This window comes from Trachurus japonicus, chromosome 9 (genome assembly GCF_045865225.1).
Source record: "Trachurus japonicus isolate A0001 chromosome 9, Traja_1.0".
NCBI classification, from domain to species: Eukaryota; Metazoa; Chordata; class Actinopteri; order Carangiformes; family Carangidae; genus Trachurus; species Trachurus japonicus.
In genome coordinates this window covers 16,543,963-16,568,421 of record NC_140915.1, presented here as the reverse complement: position 1 = coordinate 16,568,421, position 24,459 = coordinate 16,543,963, and the positions used below count along the sequence as shown (strand labels likewise).

The 24,459-nt window shown below is 41.6% G+C and overlaps 1 protein-coding gene across 5 annotated transcripts in view; it reads right to left on the bottom strand.

Annotated features, from left to right (window-relative positions):
• ksr2 (kinase suppressor of ras 2) overlaps positions 1 to 24,459 on the bottom strand; it is a 118,611-nt gene that overhangs the window by 53,427 nt on the left and 40,725 nt on the right. For all 5 annotated transcript variants that reach the window (XM_085786271.1, XM_085786273.1, XM_085786269.1 and 2 more), the window contains one exon: positions 7,424 to 7,596. In XM_085786271.1, coding sequence (XP_085642397.1) covers positions 7,424 to 7,596 — 173 coding nt within the window. The remainder of the gene's footprint in view (positions 1 to 7,423; positions 7,597 to 24,459) is intronic.

The window sequence follows — 24,459 nt, the reverse complement described above, 5'->3', positions numbered from 1 at the left end:
GTTTACAAAGTTCACGACGGGGTCACAGACGGTGGGATCTTTTTTTTTTGCGGGGTTGCAGCAGCAGCAGCAGCAGCAGCACTGGTTTCCACACAAAGACCCCCTCCACCACCACCTGCCCCTCCATGTTTTTCCCCTGGAAAAGCCAGCCGAGCAATTATTGACCAGTCCACCTGTTTATCGACTGCAGTTTATGACCTCCTGTGCAGGGTTTCATTAGGTGGAGTGAGACGAGCAGAGTTCTGCACCTGAAATAGAGTAAATTAAGTCCCACCTGCAAAACATTTACCGCCTGGAAAACAGTTTTCTTCACTGGTGGTGACCTGCTGTTGCTGCTGCTGCTACAGGAAATAAATAAAACGCTCTGGATTTGCAGAGAAGGTAGAGGTGAAAACAAAAAAACATGTTCAAAATGTATCTTTTATACTTTGTCTACTGTCAAAGACACAAAAAACCTGAACATGCTGCCTCTGCATCCTTCAACATCCATCTCCTCGTCACGATAAAGCCATGAAACGATGGTTGAAGGACAAAGATTTGCAAACTGTGCGTCTTTACTGAAACACTTCTATTCCTCCAAGGTAGCATCCCCCCCTACCCACGCTCACCCCCCGTTTTAAAATTAGCCGGTATTTGTTGCCATTATTTATTTGCCAATTCTCAAAGGGACCTCCATTGTGGTGCCACGTTCTGGTTGCTAGGCGATCCGTGACGCGACCGCGCACAGCGTCTATTCGGGAGAGTTCAGGAGAGCGAGTGACGTCATTCGAACACATGTAGAAATAAACAGGACGAGTTGTGCACAAAGTGTATGGAGAACATTTAAGCCATTTATATCCACAAGCACACACTCACAGACTCCCACACACACTCTCACACACACACATTATGCAGCATGTGTGTGAGTGTGTGTGTGTGTTGGTCGTGTCTCAGTCAGGGCCAGTGTTAAACCTCCAAGTGGACACAGAGCACCATCACAGGCCGGGGCGTCCGTCCTCTGCAACTGTGCGAGTGCAAAAACAGCCTGAGGCCTGAGAGGTGGAGAGGAGGAGGAGGAGGAGGAGGAGGAGGAGGAGGAGGAGGAGGAGGAGGGGGAGTGAGGCGTGTTGGTGGAAAATGACCCACTGTGACCACCGTAACTTTTCACAGCAAACAAACAATGACTTTTCACAACACCTGGAGCAAGAGCAAACACACAGAGAGCTGGATATTTATTATTCAAGTTGACCATGAGGTTAAACAAAAACACACACATTAGGACACTGTTTGGTTTGTTTGGTGAGAAATTAAATACACTTTTAAAAAACAGTGCAAAATGTATCTGGATCTGCCTGCATGTGTGTGATGATACCAGCTCAGCTCCCAGTGTAGTGTTGTCGTCAAGACCACCCAACCTTGAGACTGAGTCAAGACCAAGACTAAGGGGGGCGAGACCAAGTTCGAGACTAAGACCAAACCATGGGTGACCTTTTTTAAAGGGATAGTTCAACATTTTGGCAAAGTGGCCCATTGTCATAATCCCTAGTTACGAGACAGAGTTGTTTTCAAGGTAAATTCATGCGCGTTGCCGTCGGTAGCAGTTTTTCGGCAAGCAGTCTCTTCATTTGTCTCGAAAACAACTCTGTCTCGTAACGTTCTGTTATTATCTCATAGCGTGGCGGATGTGCAGGTCACAACTTGTCCACCAGTTTTGGAGTTGTTGGATTGTGTATTTGATGAGTTTGACGAGGGAAACCAAGAAATCCCATTAGCCTCCGTAGCGTAGCTCTGAGCAGCTCACGGCTCTGCTCCGCCGTTCTAAGAATAGCTTGCACCAACAATTAAAGTTAACAAACCTACTGCTAAGACTATAGGGACTATGGCAATGGGCCAATTTGCCAAAATGTTGAACTTTCCCTTTAAGACCATTTCTGTATTCAATACCAGTTCTTATAATAATCATGTGGCTTAATATATTATTCTTCAGCTAAAAAGAAAAGATTTAATTGAAATAAAGTGTGGACTGGACAGAATAAAACAGCAGCACAGAACTTGCTGAAGTCTCTCCCACTGTTGACACTGGTGCAACCAAGTTTTTCAGATGGTTACACATGAGCATATACTTAAGTAGAACTATTTTAATTATCTTAAAGTTATTGAATTACATCACATAAACCAAAGTGAGCGAGTGACAGATAGAGAGACATTTGAGGTTAAAAAAGAAAAAAGATGTCACTGCAGCTGTGGTTTTGACTGGTGTTGATAAAAAATCACAGAGTGCAGCATGACTGAGACCGAGACGAGACCAAGACCTTGGAAATGTAGTCTCCAGTACCACGACACCATCCCAGAGTGAAAAAATAACGTCAGTATTTCCATAACAGTAAAATCAAGTCTAAAAAAAATCAGTGATCATAAACATTACAATCCACCATTTACCATAAATGGTGATAAATCTAAACTTGGAATAAGTTATTAATTATGAAATCATTATTTAAAATAACAGCGTTATTCCCAACTTTGATGGGGGGGCCGGGGGTCACAGGACTTGACTTCAGCTACATGTTCGCTAACTAAACTGAAACGAGATGAGATCTGGCCCACAGAGGAATTTACTTGTTACCTGGTGACCGTTAAACTTGAGGTGGTTTTTAAAGCTCCTGGTTTTTGAACGGTTGTGACGTGAAGCTGCAGAAGTGAGCAGAAACCCTGCAGACTACTTCCATTTATGACAAAAATCCTGCTCTTTCTTGTTAACTGCCTTTCTTTTTTTCTCATAAGCTGTGTGCATTGAATCCTGGGATACGTTGGACCATGAAGGATCCACCTGTTGGGACCCTCGGTCGCCCAGACATCTTTGAAGTGGAGCAGGCTAATAATCACACCGCTGTGACGCAGCTGCTCTTCAAACGCAACCACTGAACGTACGATGAAGGAGTAAGAAACGTGTCCGTCTGCTATACCTGCTGCTGATGACACGAAATGACGCCGAGTGCTGCAGCAAACTGTCTGAAAAGCTTTTTCCTTCCCCGTCTCTCTCTTTCTGGAGGAACCTGTGGAGCCTTTTATGATGCAGGGAGCTGCAGTCGAGGAGGGAACGAGGGAGTTCATTTGCACCTTCAGTGAAATCATCTGTGTGGGTTTCCCATGGTCAAGGCCTTTAAAGGAACGGGGCTGGTTTGCTAATAAGTTTGCCGATTATGACCTTGTTTTGTTGTTTTTTTAAATCAGTGTTTGACGAGTGTTTTGTTTTTGTATTTTGGGGGGGAATAACTTTGTGCTTAAGTGAGGTTCTTTGAATCTTCAGGAGAACCTGGAGGTATAAAGTTATAATAGAGCAACACATTGTCGGATCGACGCCAGCCTAATCTCAGCAAACAGTTTCACTTATCTGCAGATAAAGTCTGTGTCTTTTTATCTAAAATCCAACTACGTGCCCGAGCAGAGACTGCTGGTGAATCTTTTATGAAACTGAACCATAATAATAATAATAATATCACAACCACAACTACAACTACACTGTCTGTCTGTCACAAACACCACCGTCTCTGGGTTAAAAGCCAAACTAACTATTTTTCGTTTAAAGCGCCGCTGACGTTTCAGCTCGGACCGACTGGCACTGACTCATCCCGAGCAGCAGACAGCGTTTTTTTGGTCACCTGGGCCGGTGCTGTGGGTCCTGTGATAAGTCCTCCCTCCCTCCGCCGCCCGCTCTCATTCAGGTGACTAGAGAGATGAGTGTTAATGCTGTTTGGCTGGAGGGTCGTGACGTATGAGATGGCAGCGATACCGCAATCCCCAAACATAGACCTGGACATAGACGGATATTTAGCCTGGCTGACCGGAGCACAAACACACACACACACACACACACACACACACACACACACATGCCCGTAAACATGCTCACACAGGCGTTCACACACAAATACACATACGCCGTTCCTAAAATAACAACTGGTGACACCCAGGGCAACTGAGACGTAGAAAATGTTTTTACTTTACTGAGTTATGTACAAGTCGTGATTTGATGTCTTATCTTTCTATTTTTTATTATTAAAGGTCCCATATTGTATAAAAGTAGATATGAATGTATTGTTTGATTATAGATCAGGTCTAGTTTCTATATTAATACTATTAAAGTGTCACAGTTTCAGTCCAGAAAGATACATATACAGACTTAAAATGCGCTGTCAGGACTTCCTGTGACTTTGTGATGTCACAACAAAGCAGTCGCCTTCTTTGGAAATGTGCTACGTTTTCACTTTGCAAGTTGAAAACTGTCAAAAGAAGAAGAAGAAGCAGAAGAAGCCACCTCTCTTCTGAAATGCTCACCAACCAAGCTGAGAGAGGAGATGTAAAACCAACATAACAACATACTGCTGTATCTTCTGACGGATATTAAAACTTCAAATAAAATACAGCAGCAAAAGTTCAGAATATGAGGTTTGGGAAGCACCGTTTTGTCACAAATCACACTTTCTATCGACTATCGACCACAGAGCGCGGCACTTTCTTTGTCAGTTCACCAAACAATACAATTGTTGACATATGGGTAAATAGAAAAAAGAACAAAAAAAAAACATAGTGGAATAATAAGGAAGCAAATGAAAAACACAAATAAAAAGAAATCGTTGTGCATGAAAGGGCAGAACGAGGTGCTTCAGTACATCTTCAAAAACACAAAACCCTACAGCTTTAAAGCGGCTGAAAGGTGAAAAACGTATACAATCAAAGTTACACGCTGAGGTTATGACTGTGTATGACAATGACAACCCTTTAGTTGAATGCTATTACCTATACAGATCTCAATCTGGCTGATGCAGACACATCAAATACACTGCAGAGAGCAGGTTCATATAAAAACATGCATATAAGCAGAAACACCGACTGCTCTTCGCTCTCAGTATTTACAACCGTAATCGACTCCAACACAAACAAAGCTTCTTATAGCGGTCCAACCTGTTTTTGTGCAAGCTAAAAAAAACACACACACAACCTGTCTGAAGGAAGTGTGTCATAGTGAGGTGAGGAGTCAGAGGTGATATTTCCATGCCCTGGAGGAGCGCATACAGACCTACAACTGCGTCAACCTTCCACAGTGGACACAGTTTATCTTGGGGTTTTTTTTAGGCGTGTACGGGCAGGTTTCCAAACAAAAGCTGTGATACCCACTGTGTCTAATAATGCTTTCTAGTACAGCAGGATAAAAAAAGCAGCATGTACTTCTACCTCCTTTAAAAACTCTCTTCTTGTCTACGTAAGAAGTACTTTCTGTGCTGTAGCCCGGAGCAGATGCTGTTAACTTAGACGCTCCGGCTCAGTGGGTTGTCAGTATGCACTCCCACACACACATACAGGTGGAGACATGGGAGATGGCTTAATTTTGAATGACTGCAGGCTTGTTTGTGATCGTTATTTACAGCTTTGTGATCAAATAACATAACCCTGCTCATTTAAATTTCAGATTTTGAGATACTTGACTTTCAATCGTGATCTGAAAAAAGTCAGCCTGGGTTCCCCTCTCTGTTCAAAGTAAGATCTAAATCCAATTTAAGTGGAGCAAACAACTTTCCCCAGACAAGACTGATACTAAAGTCTGATACCTAGTGATGATTCCTCATACTTAATATAATATAATTTCACAGTCTGGAATGAGTCAGAGATTATTTGTGTCCAAATCTACCGTTTAACCTTGTGGGAATGCGACAGGTGGCTCAAGTACAGCTAACGACTTGAAGAGGAAAACCTAAATTACCAAATTGTTAAATAATTCATCTAAAGTGGTGACTTATTACTGATAGAGTACTTCACAATCCAATAAATACAACGTCTGCAGCCAGCTGGTTTCCACGAAGCCAACAGAAAAAGCTCTAAAATCAATTATTTATAACAACAATTAAGTAACTAGTATTAAAAGTCCCATTAAAGTGAGTTTTCCATGTGTTTTTTTTAAAATTATGAAATCAGGTCTAGGTTCAGTATTGATACTATCAAAGCCCCAGTCCACAGAGAAATGCAGACAGTCTGTGTTCAGAAACTGAGGCGTCAGGATTTCTGTAACTCAACAAAGCACAACCCCCCCCCCACCCACCCAAGCCCCGCCCACCTGAACCTGAACATCAAACCCTGGTGGATTTGGTTTCTATTGAGTGCTTTATCTACTCAGGAAACAGCCAATCACAGGAAAGGAAGATCTGACCCTCTCTTCTGAATTTATAAGAAACTACATCCAGATGTTTGTTTTTTTTGGTATTTAGACCATTAACATTATCTTCTTGTTGATCAAAACTTCAAATAAAACACCAGAAAAGTGTCAAATATGACTCACAGCACAGAGGTCTTTTCTCTTGAGTTGTGTTTTTATTCATGTCTACTAAACTGGAACATTGAAAATTATTCATCAACCACTGATAAAGCATTTAATTACAACGTTTTCAGTCAGTGTAAAGTAAAAAATCTTTTACAGTTTAAGTGATACTGAAAAGACTTTCCACTGTGGTTTGGACCAAATGTTCTTGGTATGATTGCACTGCTACTCCTACATACCGCTGTGAGACGATGCCAATATATTCAAACCTGCAGGCGCAGTTTTTCATTTCAACATCTGTATTTTTTTTTTTCATCCTCATTCCTCCTCCTGTGTCTCCTCATGCATATGTTGTGTGTGTGTGATTATTCCACGTCATGCCTCAAATGAATATGCACTGCTGTGTCCCGGCTACCTGTTAGTCAAGGTCTCCAACCATTCACAACGCTAAGTGACGGCCATACATCACTCCCTTCCTGACATGACCTCCATTACTTCCTATTTTTTTCTGCCTTCCCCTCCTCAGTGTAATGACTCCTGCGGTATTCCCATAATGCAGCAGTCAATAAGGCTACCAAGGTGCAGCAGCACACCACCTCCGGTCATTATGGCTCCGGCCTGATTGTTCATTTGTTGCATTTTCCAGCAGAACCCTACTTAAGTGTATTTTCACCCAAAAAAGAAATGTGGTGTTAAGTATGATTACGGCCTTGGAAGTGCTTCTTTTCTTTCTTTTTTCTACCACTATGGAGAGGTTGGTTTGGTCAAAAGTGGAAAACTAGATTAGACAACTGTTGCAAAGCTGATTTCAGGACAAGGTTAAGAAAAATGCTGAGATGCATTAACCTTTATTGGACTGCTTTGTCTTAGGAGCAATAAAACAGACTAATTTGGGTTCACAAATGCCGATAATCCTTCAACCCAAGTTCATTTTCCAACCCCAGGGGTGCACTAGAGCCAAGGAGAGAGGAGAATGACATACAGGCAATGAAATATTGCCCGAAAACTATATAATCACATGTAGCGTAAGGGGGTTGGAGTATGAAAAGAGTTATATTAAAGGCATTAAAAAATCTCACTTCATAAATGCTTGAGCGTGAGCTGATTAAAAAAAAAAAAGGAGCGCTCACTTACTTGCAGAGGGCGTTTCGGCGTGGACGGGAGGAGTGGACGGGATGAAGGAGGGGAAGAAGAAGGATCGCAGAGATCGTTCGGTGTGGAGGGGCGAGCGCTGCGTGGGCAGATTCTCACAGCTGCCCACGCTGCTGTGGATCTTAAGGTTCAAGGGCTTGGTCTTCTTCTTGGCTCTGAGGGAGAGAGGGAGAGAGAGAAGGAAACAATGATTGTTCATGTTTGTACACCCATCAAACTAAAATCTAATGTTGTAGATGACTCCATGTCCAAGGTGTTTGGAGATCCTAGAGAAGCTTAGCTGATCTGCGGGAAAATGCTTTTTAAATTCCACTGATAATAAATATGTGCAGGCGGAGGCAGAGTGATGTCTTTGCTATTGTCATGAGGTGCGAAAATGAACCATGACCTTACAACAAAGACACAATTTAAAAGCTTTACGGAGGGTTGTATTGTATGACCTTCAAGTAATACCTATAGCCTGTCCTTTATTTGTATCAACAAACTCAAGCCACATTCAAACAAACACACAAACACAGTTGTTGAATTCACATTGAATTCACGTTTAAACATGTTTTTTAAAAATGTAGACAACATACAGGAATGTGTCTGCAAGTTTCTAAGACATTTGCAAAGACTCACTCACTTAAAAAAATCCATATCCATTCATAACAAGACCACCTGAATTATACCATTCCAGTCATAATTAAAGGTGCAAAGGCTGCACACAATCACACAAAGATAGATACCATCTGAATCTCACTACCCACAGTAAGAAAATAATGCTCTATAGCAAATATGCAAATATATGATGCATTTTGATTAAGTGAAGTGAATTTGGCTATGAAGAATATAATAAATAAATAAAAACCCTTCTCTCTGCTCCTACCATTACCTATCATTGTTATTATTCTCTCCACCTACACATGCTGTGGCCGCCTCGGTTCAATGCAACAAGTTCACACGAGGTATAAAAGTGACCGTGGTGAAAGAAAGGTGCAAGAAAAGTAATTTACAATATTGTTATAGCAAAATATCCTATATTGATGATAAGAGTTTAATTTAACACATGGTTTTTTTTATCTGGTTTTGGAGATAAATGTTTGTTTTGCCCCTTCACCACCCACCACACATAGCCTACATAGTCTTTCCCAGATAACCAAACTGTCCAATAGACAAACAGCTCAGGTTAACTGTTAATGCTGCACCCGCCACTGAACAAAACAAAACGAAACACAACACAACCGCTGCAATGCAACATTCCCCGTGCAACAACCACAGATGATGACACGACACGCCGGAGATGTGACGGCGGCACCCACGTTTAAATACGGTGTACTGTAACAACATAATTATGGGATTAAAGTGATCATGATGCCGTGTGCAAGGTTGGGGTGTGATGTTCATAAGCCACTGGCAGGAGGCCAAAACAGAAAAACAAACTGCTGTCAGGATGAGAGGAGCGAGGTGCGAGAAGATTATATAAGACGGCACAAAGGAAAACAGTTAATTTGATACATTATTATGCATTAATAGGCATTTCCAATCGAATTTAATGGTGGGTTTAATGTTCATTATGTATTATTGATGCTAATACACAACATTTGCCGTCAGTTCTACTAATTGTTACACTATACTTTACATACATAATAATCACAACGCTGCTCTGAGTGTGAGATGAGTGTCTTAAGAAAAGATTTATACAGATATCCCAATTACTGCAGTGGAGGGGAATAATCGCTGCAATATTAGTAGCAGCAGGAATTGATGGTGTCGTGGCTCAGCGGTCATTATTTCTCATCAATTTCTCAACACCCACCCACAAAATTCATCTGTATAATCTCCGTTATTTGAAAAAGACCAAACATAAAGACGGCTTCAGTCATAATCAATCGTTTTAATAAATCACTGCCAAAGGTTTAAATGAAAGATTTGTCTTGTCTGCGTGGCCATTGTTAAACTCCACCACATAGAGACTTTTTCCAAGCTTTCTGCTCTCAGACAACCTCTGATCAATAAATTTGTGCAGGGAGTGTGAGCTGTAATCCAGCGAGTTAAACCAACAGGCGAAAAAAAGAAGGAGAAAGAAAAGTACCTGGCAAGTTTTCAGACAAAGACACAGGCAGGATTTTGATTTGGCAGCCGGTGACAACCTGAGGTATTATCTCTTCTGAGGAACCATCAGAGAGGCATCGGTGGGAATTTGAAAGTTGAGGTTTGAGTGAAGGGATCGAGGTTTAATGAATTGGCTCTTTGGACTGAAATGACGAAGGGGTGTTCCCACACAACACACAGCAGCTGTCTCTGTGGTTACACTGCGTCTTTTTTTCTTTCTTTTTTTTGGCAAAAGACTGTTCATTACTTGAAAAACATACTTTTGAAAAGGAGTTTTGGGTTGTTGTTTTTTTCTTCATGTCAAATCTCAAGTCACCAATAATTTCCCATAATCACTGGCTTCCGTTTGTCCGCCTGCTTCCCTTTGGGGGGACCTGTCATTTCATATTCGAGTTTTGGATAATTAAGCCTGAAAGTGCAATTTGTCTTTGTCGACTTGTCATATACTGTAATTTGTTCTGGTAAAAACTTTTGTGTGTTTCACTAAGATCATCTGTAAGTAAAAAGATACTCATGAGGTATGAGGTAACTACTGTATGAACAGTTGGACTCACTCTTGGGTTCAAAACATGAGCCGAACTAATTTGACTTCTGTTCCTGTTCCCCCATTATCACTATCAGTGTCATATCTCCACTGTTTAATCTAATGAAGGCAAAAAAGACAAAAATAACTCGACAAACAAAACATGAGCGACTTATCACGAAGCTGGACTAGACTTTTATCCAGCCAAGCTTTAGCTTTGAAGACCAAAGAAAGTCACGTTTAAACCTTGTTAAGATGTCCATATAATGTATTTTATGCATGCTATTGTCATGAGTAAGAGTAAGTAAGCAATTAGTATTTCAATCTCAGAACTGCTGTGAACTGATGATGGTTTCATTAATGAGTCAGTCAGTCAGCCAAGGGGTTCAGACGTCACACAGGAACCAATCCCAGCAAACTGCGTATGTATTAGGGATGCAACGGTTCTCGGTAAAATACCGAACCGTTCGGTACGGCCTGCACGGTGCAATACGCTCTTGGACCGCGGTATTTCAGATTCAGCGTCCATCAGCCCTTACTGCTTTACAGGCAGCTGTGCCGTGTATGTGTGTGCCTGGCCGTTTAAGGCGAAAGCCCGCCCCCGCGAGTTGATGTCCAATCACTGTTGAGCCTCCACACACTCACAGTGACTCCCCCCCATCACACTGAAAGTGCAGCTCACACACAGAAGAAGGAAAAACAAACAAACAAAAAAAAACACAAACAGGCGGCAGCATGAGCGGTCGCTGATCGCAATCGCGGGGGAAATTAATTAGTTATTAGCGCGATTTAGCACATTTAGCTTTTATTAGAGTTCCAGCAGGACTCTGTCCATGCACACTGCATGTGTGTGGTCGCGTGTCCGCGTGTCCGCGTGCCCGCGCGCGATAGAGAGACCGAGGTCGAGCAGGAGTTGACTGACAGGGATGAGAGGTGGTGAAAGGCTGTTTAAAAAAACACAATAGACTAACTCCTTCTTTCCCAGTGAGAGACTGTGGCTGCCAGCATAGTGACGGCAATATAGCGCGATCTCTGTTTGAAAGTGGGTTCAGAGTGTTCACCTACTGAAAGACTAAAGAAGTGTGCAGAGGGAGGAGCTAGGGGCTGTTCACAGACAGTTCAGGTGTGTGTGTGTGTGTGTGTGTGTGTGTGTGAGTGAGAGAGATAGAGAGAGAGGAGAGCTGTATTATAAATATTATAAATTATAAACATTATTTTGGGAGAAAAAAAAAGTTCTCTGCACAAAACACATACCGAAACCGTACCGAGAACCGTGGCCAAAAACCGAGGTACGTATTGTACCGTGGGCTACCTGTACCGTTGCACCCCTAGTATGTATGATGCTGTATGAGCTGTAATCCAGCGAGTACCATGATATATGGTACAAGTTGGTACCACAGTCAGAAAAGAAACCCTTTTGTTGGCTATATTTGTTGCTATTAGCCCTGTTAGCTAACACCAGCCGACAATAACGCACTGCAAGATCATTTGTGTTTGAAAGCGACGTAACAACATTTATACAGGTAGAGGCTTCACAATACTGTTGTTATGGTTAATTGGATGACACAAGAACAAACCTAAGTCACTAATAAACAGTGCCATGTACAATTTTAATTTGCTGTTGATGCGTGGAGCAGCCATCTTGGATCACAAGCTCCAGTCACCAAAGTTTCTGAGTTGGTAAGGTGTAGCTGGCTGCCAGTCCATAGTTTAGGATGCCTTATCAAGCCTTTTCACAGCTGCAGGTAAAAAAAAAACCCTACTACTGGAATAATTGAGCAACCAAGACTACAGGATCCCTACATGGACAAAATTGCTTAGTTTTATGTGGCTCCTTTGACAAATTGAGGACATCAAAATAAATGCATGATGGATTGCTACAACTCTAGATACCATGAGGTGTCTTTGTGGTGATAGGAGGAAATAAACACCCCATTGTCTCATGTTAGACAAATAATCCACTCGGAAACATCTGATTCAGTCAGACAGACCTCATCAGGCAATAAGTAGCCTACGTAGTTTTGTTTTTTCTCCTCTTTTCTCACCTCTCTGCTTTTGACTCCATTAACACTTAGGTTTTATTTTGAACTGTGTTCAGGTGTTTCACACAGCAGTGATAATGTTATCTCTCGGAGATTTGCGTCACACTAAGTGATGTACTGTATAGAGGTGTTTCATATCTGTCAGCATGAAGACGTCACGTGGATGTTTTTCACTCAATTTCACAGTTTCTTTGTCTCCTGCTTTCAGCCTGTGTTTGCCTTGCCACTGTCCTGCAGAACGCCCATGTCTATTACAGACTATATCCTGTGGTTAAAATGCAGTCTGGGATGATTTGTTAAATTACTGACGAGAATATTGAATATTTTATTCCCCACTTCCCCCGTGTAATGTTAATCAAGATCAAATTGAAGGGCATCTGCCTCATGAAACAGACAAAGAGGCACAGGCACATTAAGATATACAACTGCAGACAGCCAAATCATCCAAATGGTACAAAAATATAAATCTCCCTTACACCCAAACAAACCGCATTGTGTCGAATGGCATGTTGACAAGTGGCAACAAGTTGGGTGACGGATCAGATGTTTTGAGGTTATAAAGGAGACTCTGAAACCGACGACTCAGGCTAGACGGTGAAGGACAGGTGGGAAACACGCAGACTGAGCCAGAAAGACAGGAAACAGAAAGGAAAAGCTGCAGAGAAGAAGCAAAAAAAAAAAAAGAACTGGTATTGATGACAACCCAATGAGACAAAAGCAGGCCAGTATGCAAACAGAAGAGGAGACATCTGTTGAAATTCAGAGACAAACATGAAAGCGACAGGTGAGAAATGAAGTATGAAGCATGAAAAGGAAAGAGTTTATCCATGAAAAACAGATATTCAAAGATAAGAAAAAAAACTTAAGGCTGTGAATCATACCGAGTAACGCTCATTGACTGTTAAATCCCACTGGAAGTTTTTTTTTTCCCTCCCCATGTCAGCCTCTCGCTCCAAACACTGACTCATGCAATTAGACCTGTAAACCAACCCAGCACTTCATTCCCTTCTCCTGCAATAAGGAAGCAGCCTGCAGGTTATCACTTCTCCGTCATAGAGCTTTTTGTCAGCTATTCCGATTGGCCCACTTTTACGCCATTTATATCCAAATTAAACCATTCATCTCCACGCATGCACGCCTTTATCCGTCCCTCGAATGATGTGTCGTGTTCATGGTCGGGGAGAGAAGAGAAAAAAAAGGGGAAATGAATGCACATGGGGGCAAAAGGAGAGGATTCCCAAATTTGGTTTTGAAAACGGCAGACCTGTCAACTCCACAGTTGTTAAAAAGCGTCTATTCAGGTACCTTTTTCTACTCAGCATATGAAAAGTTCAAGGAAAGAGAAACTTGAAGAAGACAGGGCGGCAGAAGAAGAGGGAGGTGGTATGACTTGTCAAGTGTCAAGAGAAATCAGTGAAGGTGTGAATAGTCAAGTTGCCCTTTGATCTAGTCTGGGCTTGTACATCACGATGCATTTCTCACAGATGGAAATCACCGCATGTTTGTTTCACATTTCAGGAAGCATTTTCCAGTCTTTTTCATCCCCTCAGGGTCTCCCACACTGTGCAAACAGGAGCACCGAAGTTTGTCAGTATCATTCACTGATAAGAAATTACTCATTGTGTCACTTGCTGCCTTCTTCCTTAAGTGACAATGTCCCAGTTTTTCTATGAAATCATTAAATTTACATTGTGTCTGCTCTGAAGTGTGACGCAAAGTGTGCACAACAACGCGTATTTGCATTAATGCAGTCATAAAAAGTCCTGATGTTCGCAGTCGATGGTGCGGTTTTTTTTTTTATTTGCTGATGATCTTGTGTAAGTTTGACTTTGATGGCGTGGGGGCGAGTTGGGGGGAAAAAAAAAAACATTAATCTCAAGTAACATGTCAACACCAATATATCAATTTCGTTTCCTGACTTCTTGATTTTACAAACCCATAAATTTTTTTTGAAAGATGCGAAGAAAGTGAAGTGGAGAAGAAGGAAAAAAAAGTAATCTGACATTCATCCACACACTCCCACCCACACATCCACCCACAGACTTTCTGAAACGTTAATTACAGTGACACCTTCAAGTAAAAGCTCCATTTGATCACGGATGGAGGAGGGAGCAGGAGAGCGACGATCCCTCAAATGACATATTTCCTTTATACGCCGACATATCAAGAGGCTTTTTTTTTTTTTTTATAAAAAGGCTGCGTTATGAATATTGCACAGCCTCCTGTCTGGCTAGCTAACACTACCCAACTGGCATATTTCAACAGTCATCATACTGCAAAACATTCTTGCTTTTTCTAATTAACAATTGCGTCCATCTCGGATAGTAATTCACTTGCCAGATTCCATCTGCATATCTCCACCTTTTACCTCAGAAAAAATGCAGCGCGCTCTGCCAAAGTTCCCACACGGCTACAGGAGAGAGCACCCTGTTGCTTTTTATGCAAATAGCAGTGTAGAATAATATCTCTGGCAGTCGCTGCTCTTTGCTGCTTTAATAAAGTTGGTGGAAAATGAAATAAAGGTGGCTAGAATAATGATTACAACAGAGAATAACTGCGAGCCCTTTGAGCGGTTTCATCCTCAGTGCGTTCCCTCGCTTTCAGAAGTCTGTGGTATCATTTCGGAGAGTGGAATAAAAGCTGGCAGTCTGCAACCCTGTGTAGGCTTTTATTTATTTTTTCTTTTCTTAGGCAGTATAGTAAAGCCAATGCCAAATGTAATCCAAATGGAATTTATTGTTATTACACTGAAAATGTTCTCAAAGTCAGAGCATTGTCTAAACTTTTAACTGTTGACAAGAAGATTTTTGTTTCATATGATTCGCCTTGGTCAATGTAAGGGTAAAAAAAAGAATAGAAAACATTGGATTGTGACATTATTACCCAAACTCTCCACTGTGTACGACTCTATCACAGTTTAGAGAGAGAGGCTTCCTGGTTCGGCTTTGATCAGCCCTATACTGGACTAGAAACCTTTCAGAAATCATTAAACATATACAAAATGACACACAGGATTTAATCAGAGAACATAAAAGCTACCTTTAATTAGTTACTGAGAATTACTGAGTACTTTTTGTTCAGTTTAAAGTCACTGTTTGTTGTCACAACCAGATTTTCACACAGGCCATCCCAATAAAAATGCATAAATATAGAGAACAACTGATGTTTAATGTTGAAAAATGACTGTCAAGAGATCAAAAATATAATATATGTTGGTTTGTATCACAACTTCTGCTCAATAACGTTAAACATTTCCTAACCAATCGGGTGTCTAGAAGCATTTACAGCTATAACACAGAAAAACAACAGGGACTGTATCGAAATTGTTAAAATACTAACTGTGAATATGAATATGGAGATGATTAACTGTATAATCAGTGTAAATATACTTATTAGGAAATTACCTCAAATTATGCAGTATGAATTAACACCTAAACCAAACAGGATTATTTTTAAACACATAGAAAATCTTAATTAATGTCAAGTTATTGGTGCAAAATTTCAAGCTGAATCCGCCACAGCTGTTTCATTAAACACTGTTTCTATGTGACGGTGTTGTCAATCACAGTGGTAGAGGGGCATCACAGCAGAAAAGGTGGATTCAGACAGGGAAACCTGTTTGTTGCCTGCAAGAGGAGACACATCAAACACGTGTAGGTGTAGCAGCTCAGAAGAAGCTGTGGATCTAGAGATGAAGGCGTAGTATCTGAGAGTTTCTCAACCACTGCACCACTAGATCATCCAAGCAACCACGAGGCATCTCAGACGTCACCTCTAAATATAACAGCGTGTTTGTTAATACACGTGTTTCACGGACACTCAGAGGGGTGTGTCTGGCAGCCCGGTGTGTGTAGGTGTGCGATGTGCGCCGTTCGCCCACGAGCTTTGTTCTTCTGATCGTGGTTTAATGTCTCATCGTGACGACATCTGCTGATCACCTGTTGAGAAGGTCGGATGATAAAACTGCCAGAGTTAAAAGAACTCGCCTTCCCTCCTTCCCCTCTCTTGTTATCTCCTCTTTAGCTGTCGACGTCTCCCACCGGGCTTTGGGTGGGTGTCAGAGGCCGGGTGGGGTGGGGGAGGCACGACGCTCTCAGTGGGAATGGAAATCGTGTGTGTGTGTGTGTGTGTGGTGGATTGAAAGTTGAATGATGCTGAAGAGACAGCTACACATCTAAGGTGGAGAAAAAAAAGAGAGTGAAACATGGGTTTGAGAAAGAAACCAAGCCCACGTGGGAGACAGAAAATGAGAGGGAGACAGAGCGGATGGACAGAGGAGAGGGGAGACCAGTGGTTTGGGGACCAAGGGGGGAGTGGGAGTAGAGGAGTGACGAGTTGACAGGAAGGTGGAGTGTGACATGTTGTCTTTCCAGCAGCAGCTTCTCAGAGATGTACTGGTGCACGCTGACACTGCACGGCCTGTGTGCCTCAATAGAGGGAATGCGTTTACGTCACGTTGCCCTGGGACACGCCCCTTTGGTTCGGACGGAGTGGCAAAACAAACCTCCATCAACGTGGTGAAGGATAGCAGCGGTGGACACAGCGAAAGAGGGTAAAACATGTAGTATCAAAACAAACTGAGGTGGGAAGGACTCGACAATGATCCGTACCAGAACCCAAAACCATCTGGTCCACGGAAAAACATGTCGCCAGAAATCATTGAATCATTTCAACATTAATTCAATCAGCCATTAGATTCAAACAGAAACCAAAACCACTGGTGTCTGTTATGGTCCCGACACTTAAACCTGAGTTGCTTCTATACTGAAAAACTTTGACCAGTCAAACTGTAGGATGTGTTAGAGACTAATTCATCTGTCTAACCATCATAACTATGACACCTGAAACGGTAAACACAGCTGATCAATCAAAAAAAATTACAGCTCAAGTGAATTTACTTTCAGTCATTGTAGGTTCTTGAATGTAACTCGGTCAAAGTAAGATGTATCCTCGAGATTTTTTGCAGTTCTGTTCAGTCATGCTACATGCTGACAAAGTTGGACATATCAGACTTGTATGGGCTCGGAGAAAATCGCTTCGTTACTTTCATCGATTTTAAACTCTGGCTTCCTCCATACTGCTCGTCCGCTGCAATCCAAGTGTCCTGAAGGGATATAGTCCAGAGTTTACTCGAAACGACGTCATTTAGGACATTTTTACAGCCTAAACAGTCCTGTATTGCGCTCTGACGTTCACGCGCCCCCAGGCAAATTCAATACAGGACTGTTTAGGCTGTAAAAATGTCCTAAATGACGTTGTTTCCAGTAAACTCTGGACTACAGACATACATTGTATATCCCTTCAGGACACTTGGTTTGCAGCAGACAAGCAGTATGGAGGAAGATCAGAGGGTTTTTGTGTAGTTTTATGGACATTTTTGTGTCGGGCGCTATTGACTCTCATCAAGGATTTCGTTGGACTACGAACCGGCCTCCCAGGTCTCCAGATGCACTTTGAGGACAATTTCATTTTTTGGTGAACTATTCATTTAATGTTAGCTGGCTGGAACACTCAAATACAAATCTTCAAACACTATCAAGCAAACACTAGGTGCTTGGGCTTTATAAGTCAGAGAGTGGAGGGTTAGTTGTTGCAGAGATACCTTTTGACATGAAAATGGATGGTTATTATTTCATCTTAATGTCTTTTGTGCGGCCGTGGTTGTTTATTTTGTCTTTAATGGGAGAGGAATTCAAGAGTTTTACCTAGAATATTAAAATGCCCTTTTTGCTTAAGGCTGAGCAATTTTACTAGCTGTGATGGAAAGTAATGAGGTACGTTTATTCTAAGTACTGCACTTAAATACTGTTTTATTGAGTCCACATCATGACTGTCATTATATCATTATGGTGTACAGTGCAATGGCTCGAGGATCTTAGGGTTCGGTGTCTTCGACGTGCCATTAGATCTCAACAACTGCAGAAGCAAAAGAGCCACTTACTGCAACTGCAACACCCATTTTGCTCTTTGCAGGAAACACTAAGCTGCACAGTTTCCAACTGCATAATGGAAGCACACCCCCAGTGAGAAAGTATCACAGGCAGAAGTGGAGACAAGGGAGAGAGCTGTTGTCATGGAGATGGAGGAAAGCATCTCTGCTTGTCAGCTCGATGTGATATGGTCAGTGTTAGATTGATGTCTCTGCATTGTCAGTTTCACCCCCATCTCTTTGTGAATCTATGGGATGAGAGGAAGAAACGTTTTCTCGTAGGACATGTTTTCTTCCTCTAAAGACGTTTTGTATTCAGGTCTGAGCCGTCGCATCGTTAGAGTCCACGTTCGTAAAAAACTTTTCAGTCCAGAGGCATTTCTTCAGGCGCCGCCGTTTACTGTCATTACTGATGCTGGCTTCTCCACCACCTGGTGATAATTTGTTCTTCCGAGCGACTCTCAGCGGTTCCACAAAAGAGTCTGTATTGAACTGATAGCAGGATTCCTCGGCGCCGAGATGCTCTGAAAGCCCACAACCAGGGAAAGTTGAGTCGATCAATGATGAATTATTCTTGGCTTCCAACATTTGGACGTTTGCCACTGATGGACCGGATTCAAAAACTTGTGCCTCGTGCCTTTTGTACATCCATCTACTCCTGTTCCATTTGTGCGTGCTTCAATTTTTTTGCAGCTGAATTGTTTGGCATGAATAAGAATGAAGAACTATTCATCTCTGATGATTTAAAATGCAAACAGGTGTTTCAAGATCTTTTGTCACCACATGTACGAGACCCCCCCCTTCCCCTCCCGCTCCCCCTCCCAACAATGACTGATCACAATTTGATATTGTTGGCATTAGTCCTCATCAATTTGCAGACAAATGCAGTAACTGTGTTAACACCTTGAATTCTAATAACAGCCACTGCTTCGCTCGCTCTTGTAGTTTGTGGAGTTTTCTCACCGCAGAGCCCCCGAGGCGGCACATGTACCAAAACAGTTTGTTTACCCCTATTAAAGAAAGTGTACGTCAATATTTGTGTGGTTTACTCACATGATCAGTTTCTGTTTTCATGAATCATATGAAGGCGGAAGGGAAAAAAAAAACTTGCACTTTTGAGGTAAATTAATTTTTCTGCTGCTTTGCTCTGGAGTTTACTCTCCATGGAGCCCAAGGCTGCACATGTACGCAAACAGTTTGTCAACCTCTATCAAATACAGGATGTGTCATTGTTTATGTGGTTTTATCACATGGTCAGTTTTTGGTTTCATGAATCATATGACAGGAAAAAACACTAATTAATTTCCAGCAGGACCAGCCCTGTCATCACAAATGACTGACTGACTGACTGAGTGATGGTGTTTCTACCACTGCTCGATCGCTATGACCAATACATCAAAGATAAAAACCTGCCTGTGATAAGAGTCTGTTTCATTCTGGAGACGAAAGTAAACAAAGACTAAACTATTTTGTATCCAGATGGAGACTGTGATCTGTGTGAGAGACAAAACCTGAAATCACTTACAAAAAGTAGAGACGGTCTGCCTGTGAGTCTGTGAGTTTTCAGACACTGAACTGAAGCTCCTAAAACTTTGTTAGACTGAAAAAAGAGACCGTTTTAAACTAATTTAAAGTGTTTTTTTTAGTAGCTTTAGTCAAGTGTGCAGACTCTCTCTCCTTTTTCCTTTAAATGCGTGGGCAAACTGTAAAAAGATAAAGTCAATCGAATTAGCCATTAAGTGCCCTGATGGGCCACTATTAAAACAACTTCAGTGGTGAATTATATTAAAATGGTGCTCGGCATTAGAAATATCATAAACATTAAAACATCAACATCAGAATTCAAGCGTATTTGTTGTTCAGATGATAAGAAATACAAGTAAATACACTGTTTTAAGATGTTTTTTTCGAGGCGTTACATAACCTCCAGCAGATGGCTGCCATTAACAGGGAAGATATGGATGGAAAACACAGCCGTCTTCAACCAGATACAGAGGAGCAAATGTAGGAAATGACTTCCTGCAGGAGGTTCGGACTCAGTCCTTTAACAATTCCTACGAGGTTTTCATCTCTCATAGTTACTGGTGTCATTTCCCTTTTCTATCGTACAACTATTGTGTAGTATATCTTCCATTCTGTGTGTTTAGTATTGCTTTGACTGATCATTTGCTTTAAAAACACTTTTTTAACTATAAGTGGTTATGTATTGCAATTTCATATTCAGTTTATGCACATGACACAAGTTAATTCAATCTTTCTTTCTTTGTTTAACAGATAAATATAATATTTTCATCGTTTTTTATAAGCAATAATCACCCTTATATTCTGAGGCTTTATTTTCTATCTGGCACATGCACACCAGCAGGTGTGTGTTTATGTGTGTGTGTTTGTAAGTGTGTGTTTTCTCCACCACTGAATTGAATCAGAATTTATTTTCTCAATTCTGTCAAAATGAAACCATAGCTCAAACCTTACACCCCCTAATCCAATGTATTAAAGCAACAGCGCTGGATGTGAAGACAGCTCTCTGGGCCTCAGCCGTGCGGGTTAAGTGGTAGTTTTGGAGCAAAAGGCAGAGCGGTAAATAACAGTGAGGTTAGAAAGAAAGCAGGGAGGGGGGTCACGGACAATATGGAACCTGCAGCAGATATTATCTGTCTCGAGTTGAACGTCAGAGCGAAACACACGAGATGAAAGCCTCCCCTTTGATGGCCTGAGTGATGAACGATGGTAATAACTCCCTTTATGGTTATTGGGTAGTAAAACAGTCATTCTCTACTGTTTAATAAATCAGACAGCAGCTGTCAATATGGGCGGTTTCAGCGCTTGGTCGTTGTCACGTCGATGTTTAACATCATTTTCTCACTCCGGATTCAGTCTTTGATCTTCCCGCAAGACAAGTTGAAATGAAATTTTAATGATCTTGTCCGGAAAGTTCAGATTGACATAATCGAATCACGAGCAATACAAGATTTCCACAGAATTAACTAAATGCTTTGTGCACAGTGTAAAAAGCTATAAATCCTTCCTGTGTACTGCTCTGTCATTTCTCGGAGCTCCTCTTCTTTCTTTTTTCTTTTTTTGGTGGGGTTTTTCATCTTCTTAGAAAAGAATTACACAACTTTTAAGGATAACTTGTAATCACCCACTCCAATCCTGTTATCTGCCCCCAACCAGCTCCCACTCATTCACAAATTACTGCAGAATAACCATCGACCTAATAAATGCGTTCTCCGCCAGCAACAGTGGCATTTGGGCGAACCGCCACTCCTAAACACTCATATAAATTCATAATCATGACTCCAATTTCTGGGCCGCCGGCGGAGTCCGGGACGAGTGCTCATTACGGCCGACGGATGTTTGGATGGATGGATGGAGGAGGGTGGAGCGGCATCGTCTGGGCGTTGAGGGCCTGGTGTTGACATGCCTTCTCACCTGACTGGTCATTAATGGCAAAGCTCTGATTAACATGGATGAGCTTCTTTTTTTTTTTGCTTTTTTTTCTCATTCCCCCGCCTTTAAACCAGAGGTGCCACTGCTTTTCTTAAACATACGTGCACTGTGTCACCTCTCTGACACGGACGTGGCTTTGTGCAGCACACTTAATACGCAACGAATGTCCCACACAGCCGAGCATGTGGGACCAATATAATCCTCGCGGGGTTCAGAGGTCAGCGGCTAATGTGACGATGTGTGTGTGTGTGTGTGTGTGTGTGTGTGTGTAGGCGGATTTGTATCTCAGTGGATCGTCTGAGGAGCGGCAGCATCGATTTGACGTCACACAATATAAATGTCTTCAGATTACAGGTCTGTCCATGAAACATAAACAAACAGGAGTAATTTACAGTTGTTGTGTTTTTTTTACTTGGAGTTGCTGCTGAAACTGGAGTTTTGAACTGTTCTGGTGTTTTTATGTGGACAAATATCAGAAAAACAAACCATAAACAGACAAAACAAACTATTTAAATGTAATTAGCGTCCACAGAAAACAGCCGTCTGTGATTGATTGGTCAAATAAAAAACATGTCTGTCCAGTCCCAGGGTGGACGACGGCTCAGTTCCAGTCAGCAGTTTCATCTCCGCTCTGAGTCACTGCACAAAGGTGTAGGCAACTGTTGCTATGGTTCACTGCAGGTGGCCATAGCAACAGTGTTTCTGCCTCAATCTTGGGCTTTTGCCCAGATGAGCCCGGATTCAGACCTTTTGAACCGTCACCGCCACATCCCAACATCTGTGCAGTGACTCAGTCAATCAATGTCCCACTTTCTGATCGGTCGATGCGTCGGCCATGTTGTTGAGGGAAGAAATGGTCGACACTGGAAGGTAACTTTATCTTCTTTCATTTTTTTTTTTTTTTTTAGTACCAAACCTGCCGTAAAAAAAACCTTGGTTTTTTTTTTGAGTAAATGCAGTGAAATGTTGATTACATTTTGTTTTGGACTGTAAAGGTTTGTGAGTGGATGTGTTGATCTGCAGTATTTATATTTCTATTGTGTTAATTGATGTGTTAATCAATGCTTTATGAGAGTTTATTCTTCATGCCACTTTGTATTCCACTATTGAGATTTTGTGTTGGCAGTTTTCTCGTTTGGTTGATAAATTAATGAAATAAACTTCTAAATAAAAATTGTCAGACATGGACAGAAGTAACACATCTTGAAGTCCTTGAAAACTTTCACATCTTTTTCTGTGAAAAATTAATATTAATGACTCAACAAGCTAAAAATCAAAACTGAAGTTTTGATTTAGTAGGGGTTTAGAAATTCTCAGTTATTATTTATTATGAGTCTGACACGAACACACGCATCACATTGACAGTTGCTAAGCAACATATGCAACACTCAGCGTAGCAGCTGCTTCCACAGTCAGCGGGGCCCGTCGATCAACGTAATAAACCTCAGGGTCCCGGCTATTTCATCACAGCGAGGGAGGGGTCAGAGGATTCATCTGAGCCCAAGTTTCAGGTCCAAGCAAACACATGTAAGCTAATGCTGAGCGGCACACACACACATACACACACACACACACAGTGCTGCAAAAATCATATCAATCATATTATGCCAACAAAAATCTGTGATCATGTCTACAGCAGCAAAGAAAATATATTTTATTGTGGAATTACTGTTTAAAGCAGAAGTAGGCGGAATATTTGTGTTAATATAAGTCTTAAATAGTTATATCTTCCGACAGCAATCACTTATATAGAGTGTTTGGTCTGAAACACGGGTCTGTCAGTCACTCTGCTCTGCTGTAAGCCGAGGAGAAAACTTTCCTTGTATCCTACAACCTTTATCCAATGAGGAGAGAGAACGGCATAAAGGGGCGGTCCTCTCTGTGTGTGCAGCCAAGGGATGCGCGCGCATGTGGTGACGTAGGGACGAGGGCGGGGACTGCTAACTCCATCGGCTGACAGAAAGTTAGCCAAAACGACCGGATCGCTTACTTCTGCTTTAATCATTTAATTTATTTCTAGTCAGATAAGATGATCTGATCGATAAAGGTGAGAATCACTGTTTAATAGTCACTGCGTTCATTCAAAATCATCTGAGAGTAAATTAATTTCAGCTGTATATCCTCTCCGCTCTTCTCTTTAGCTCCTGCCCTCCATTAGTTATTGCATTTTTTGTTATCTGAACATTTTCTATGCAGATGATTGCACCTATTTATTAAAAACCAGATATTTTATTAACATTTCTTCATTGGGAATGACAAAAAAAACTGCTCTTTTGTGTAATATCCGATATGATGTCCTGAACTTTTTTAAATGTACCATGTGGATGCTGCTGCTGCCTTTTGGTTGACCTCATTGTTATTTTTCCATTTATTTACAGTTTTTGTTTTGTTATTTGTATCTAGTATGCTTTTGTTTTATCTAGCTTTTGTCTTGTGTTGGTTAGGTTTTTTGTTTTGTTTTTTAATCTTGTGACTCGCTGCTTTTGAGAGAGCAAAACTGAAATGTAGTTGTAGACACACACAGTGACAATAAACTCTCCGATGTCCCTTATGTCCTTGTATGCTGATGATCCCCACTGATAGAGCCGCCAGTCCGATGCTCCAATTACCTAAAACTGACTTTCATGTAGTCGTCAGTGATCCTGGAGCACCCACCCACCCACCCACCAACCCACCCACAGCTCCTTCTGCTTCACATGGCTTTTAAGATTTCCTTAAACAGCATCAAAGCTCATTCTTGACCTTTGCAACAATAGTTAGTAAGAAAACAGTGTCCACACACACACACACACAATGTCCACTCAACTAGTTGTTTGTCTCTGAGCCTGGTATCACGGAGCCACATCAGCGGATGGAGCCATAAATCCTGCCAAGGGCCACTCTCTTCCCATTACTGTGTTGTGTATGTTTTTTGGCCCCATGCTACATGAATGTGGTCTTGAGCTAATCTAGAGCTGAATCAAGCCTGTTCTGTTTT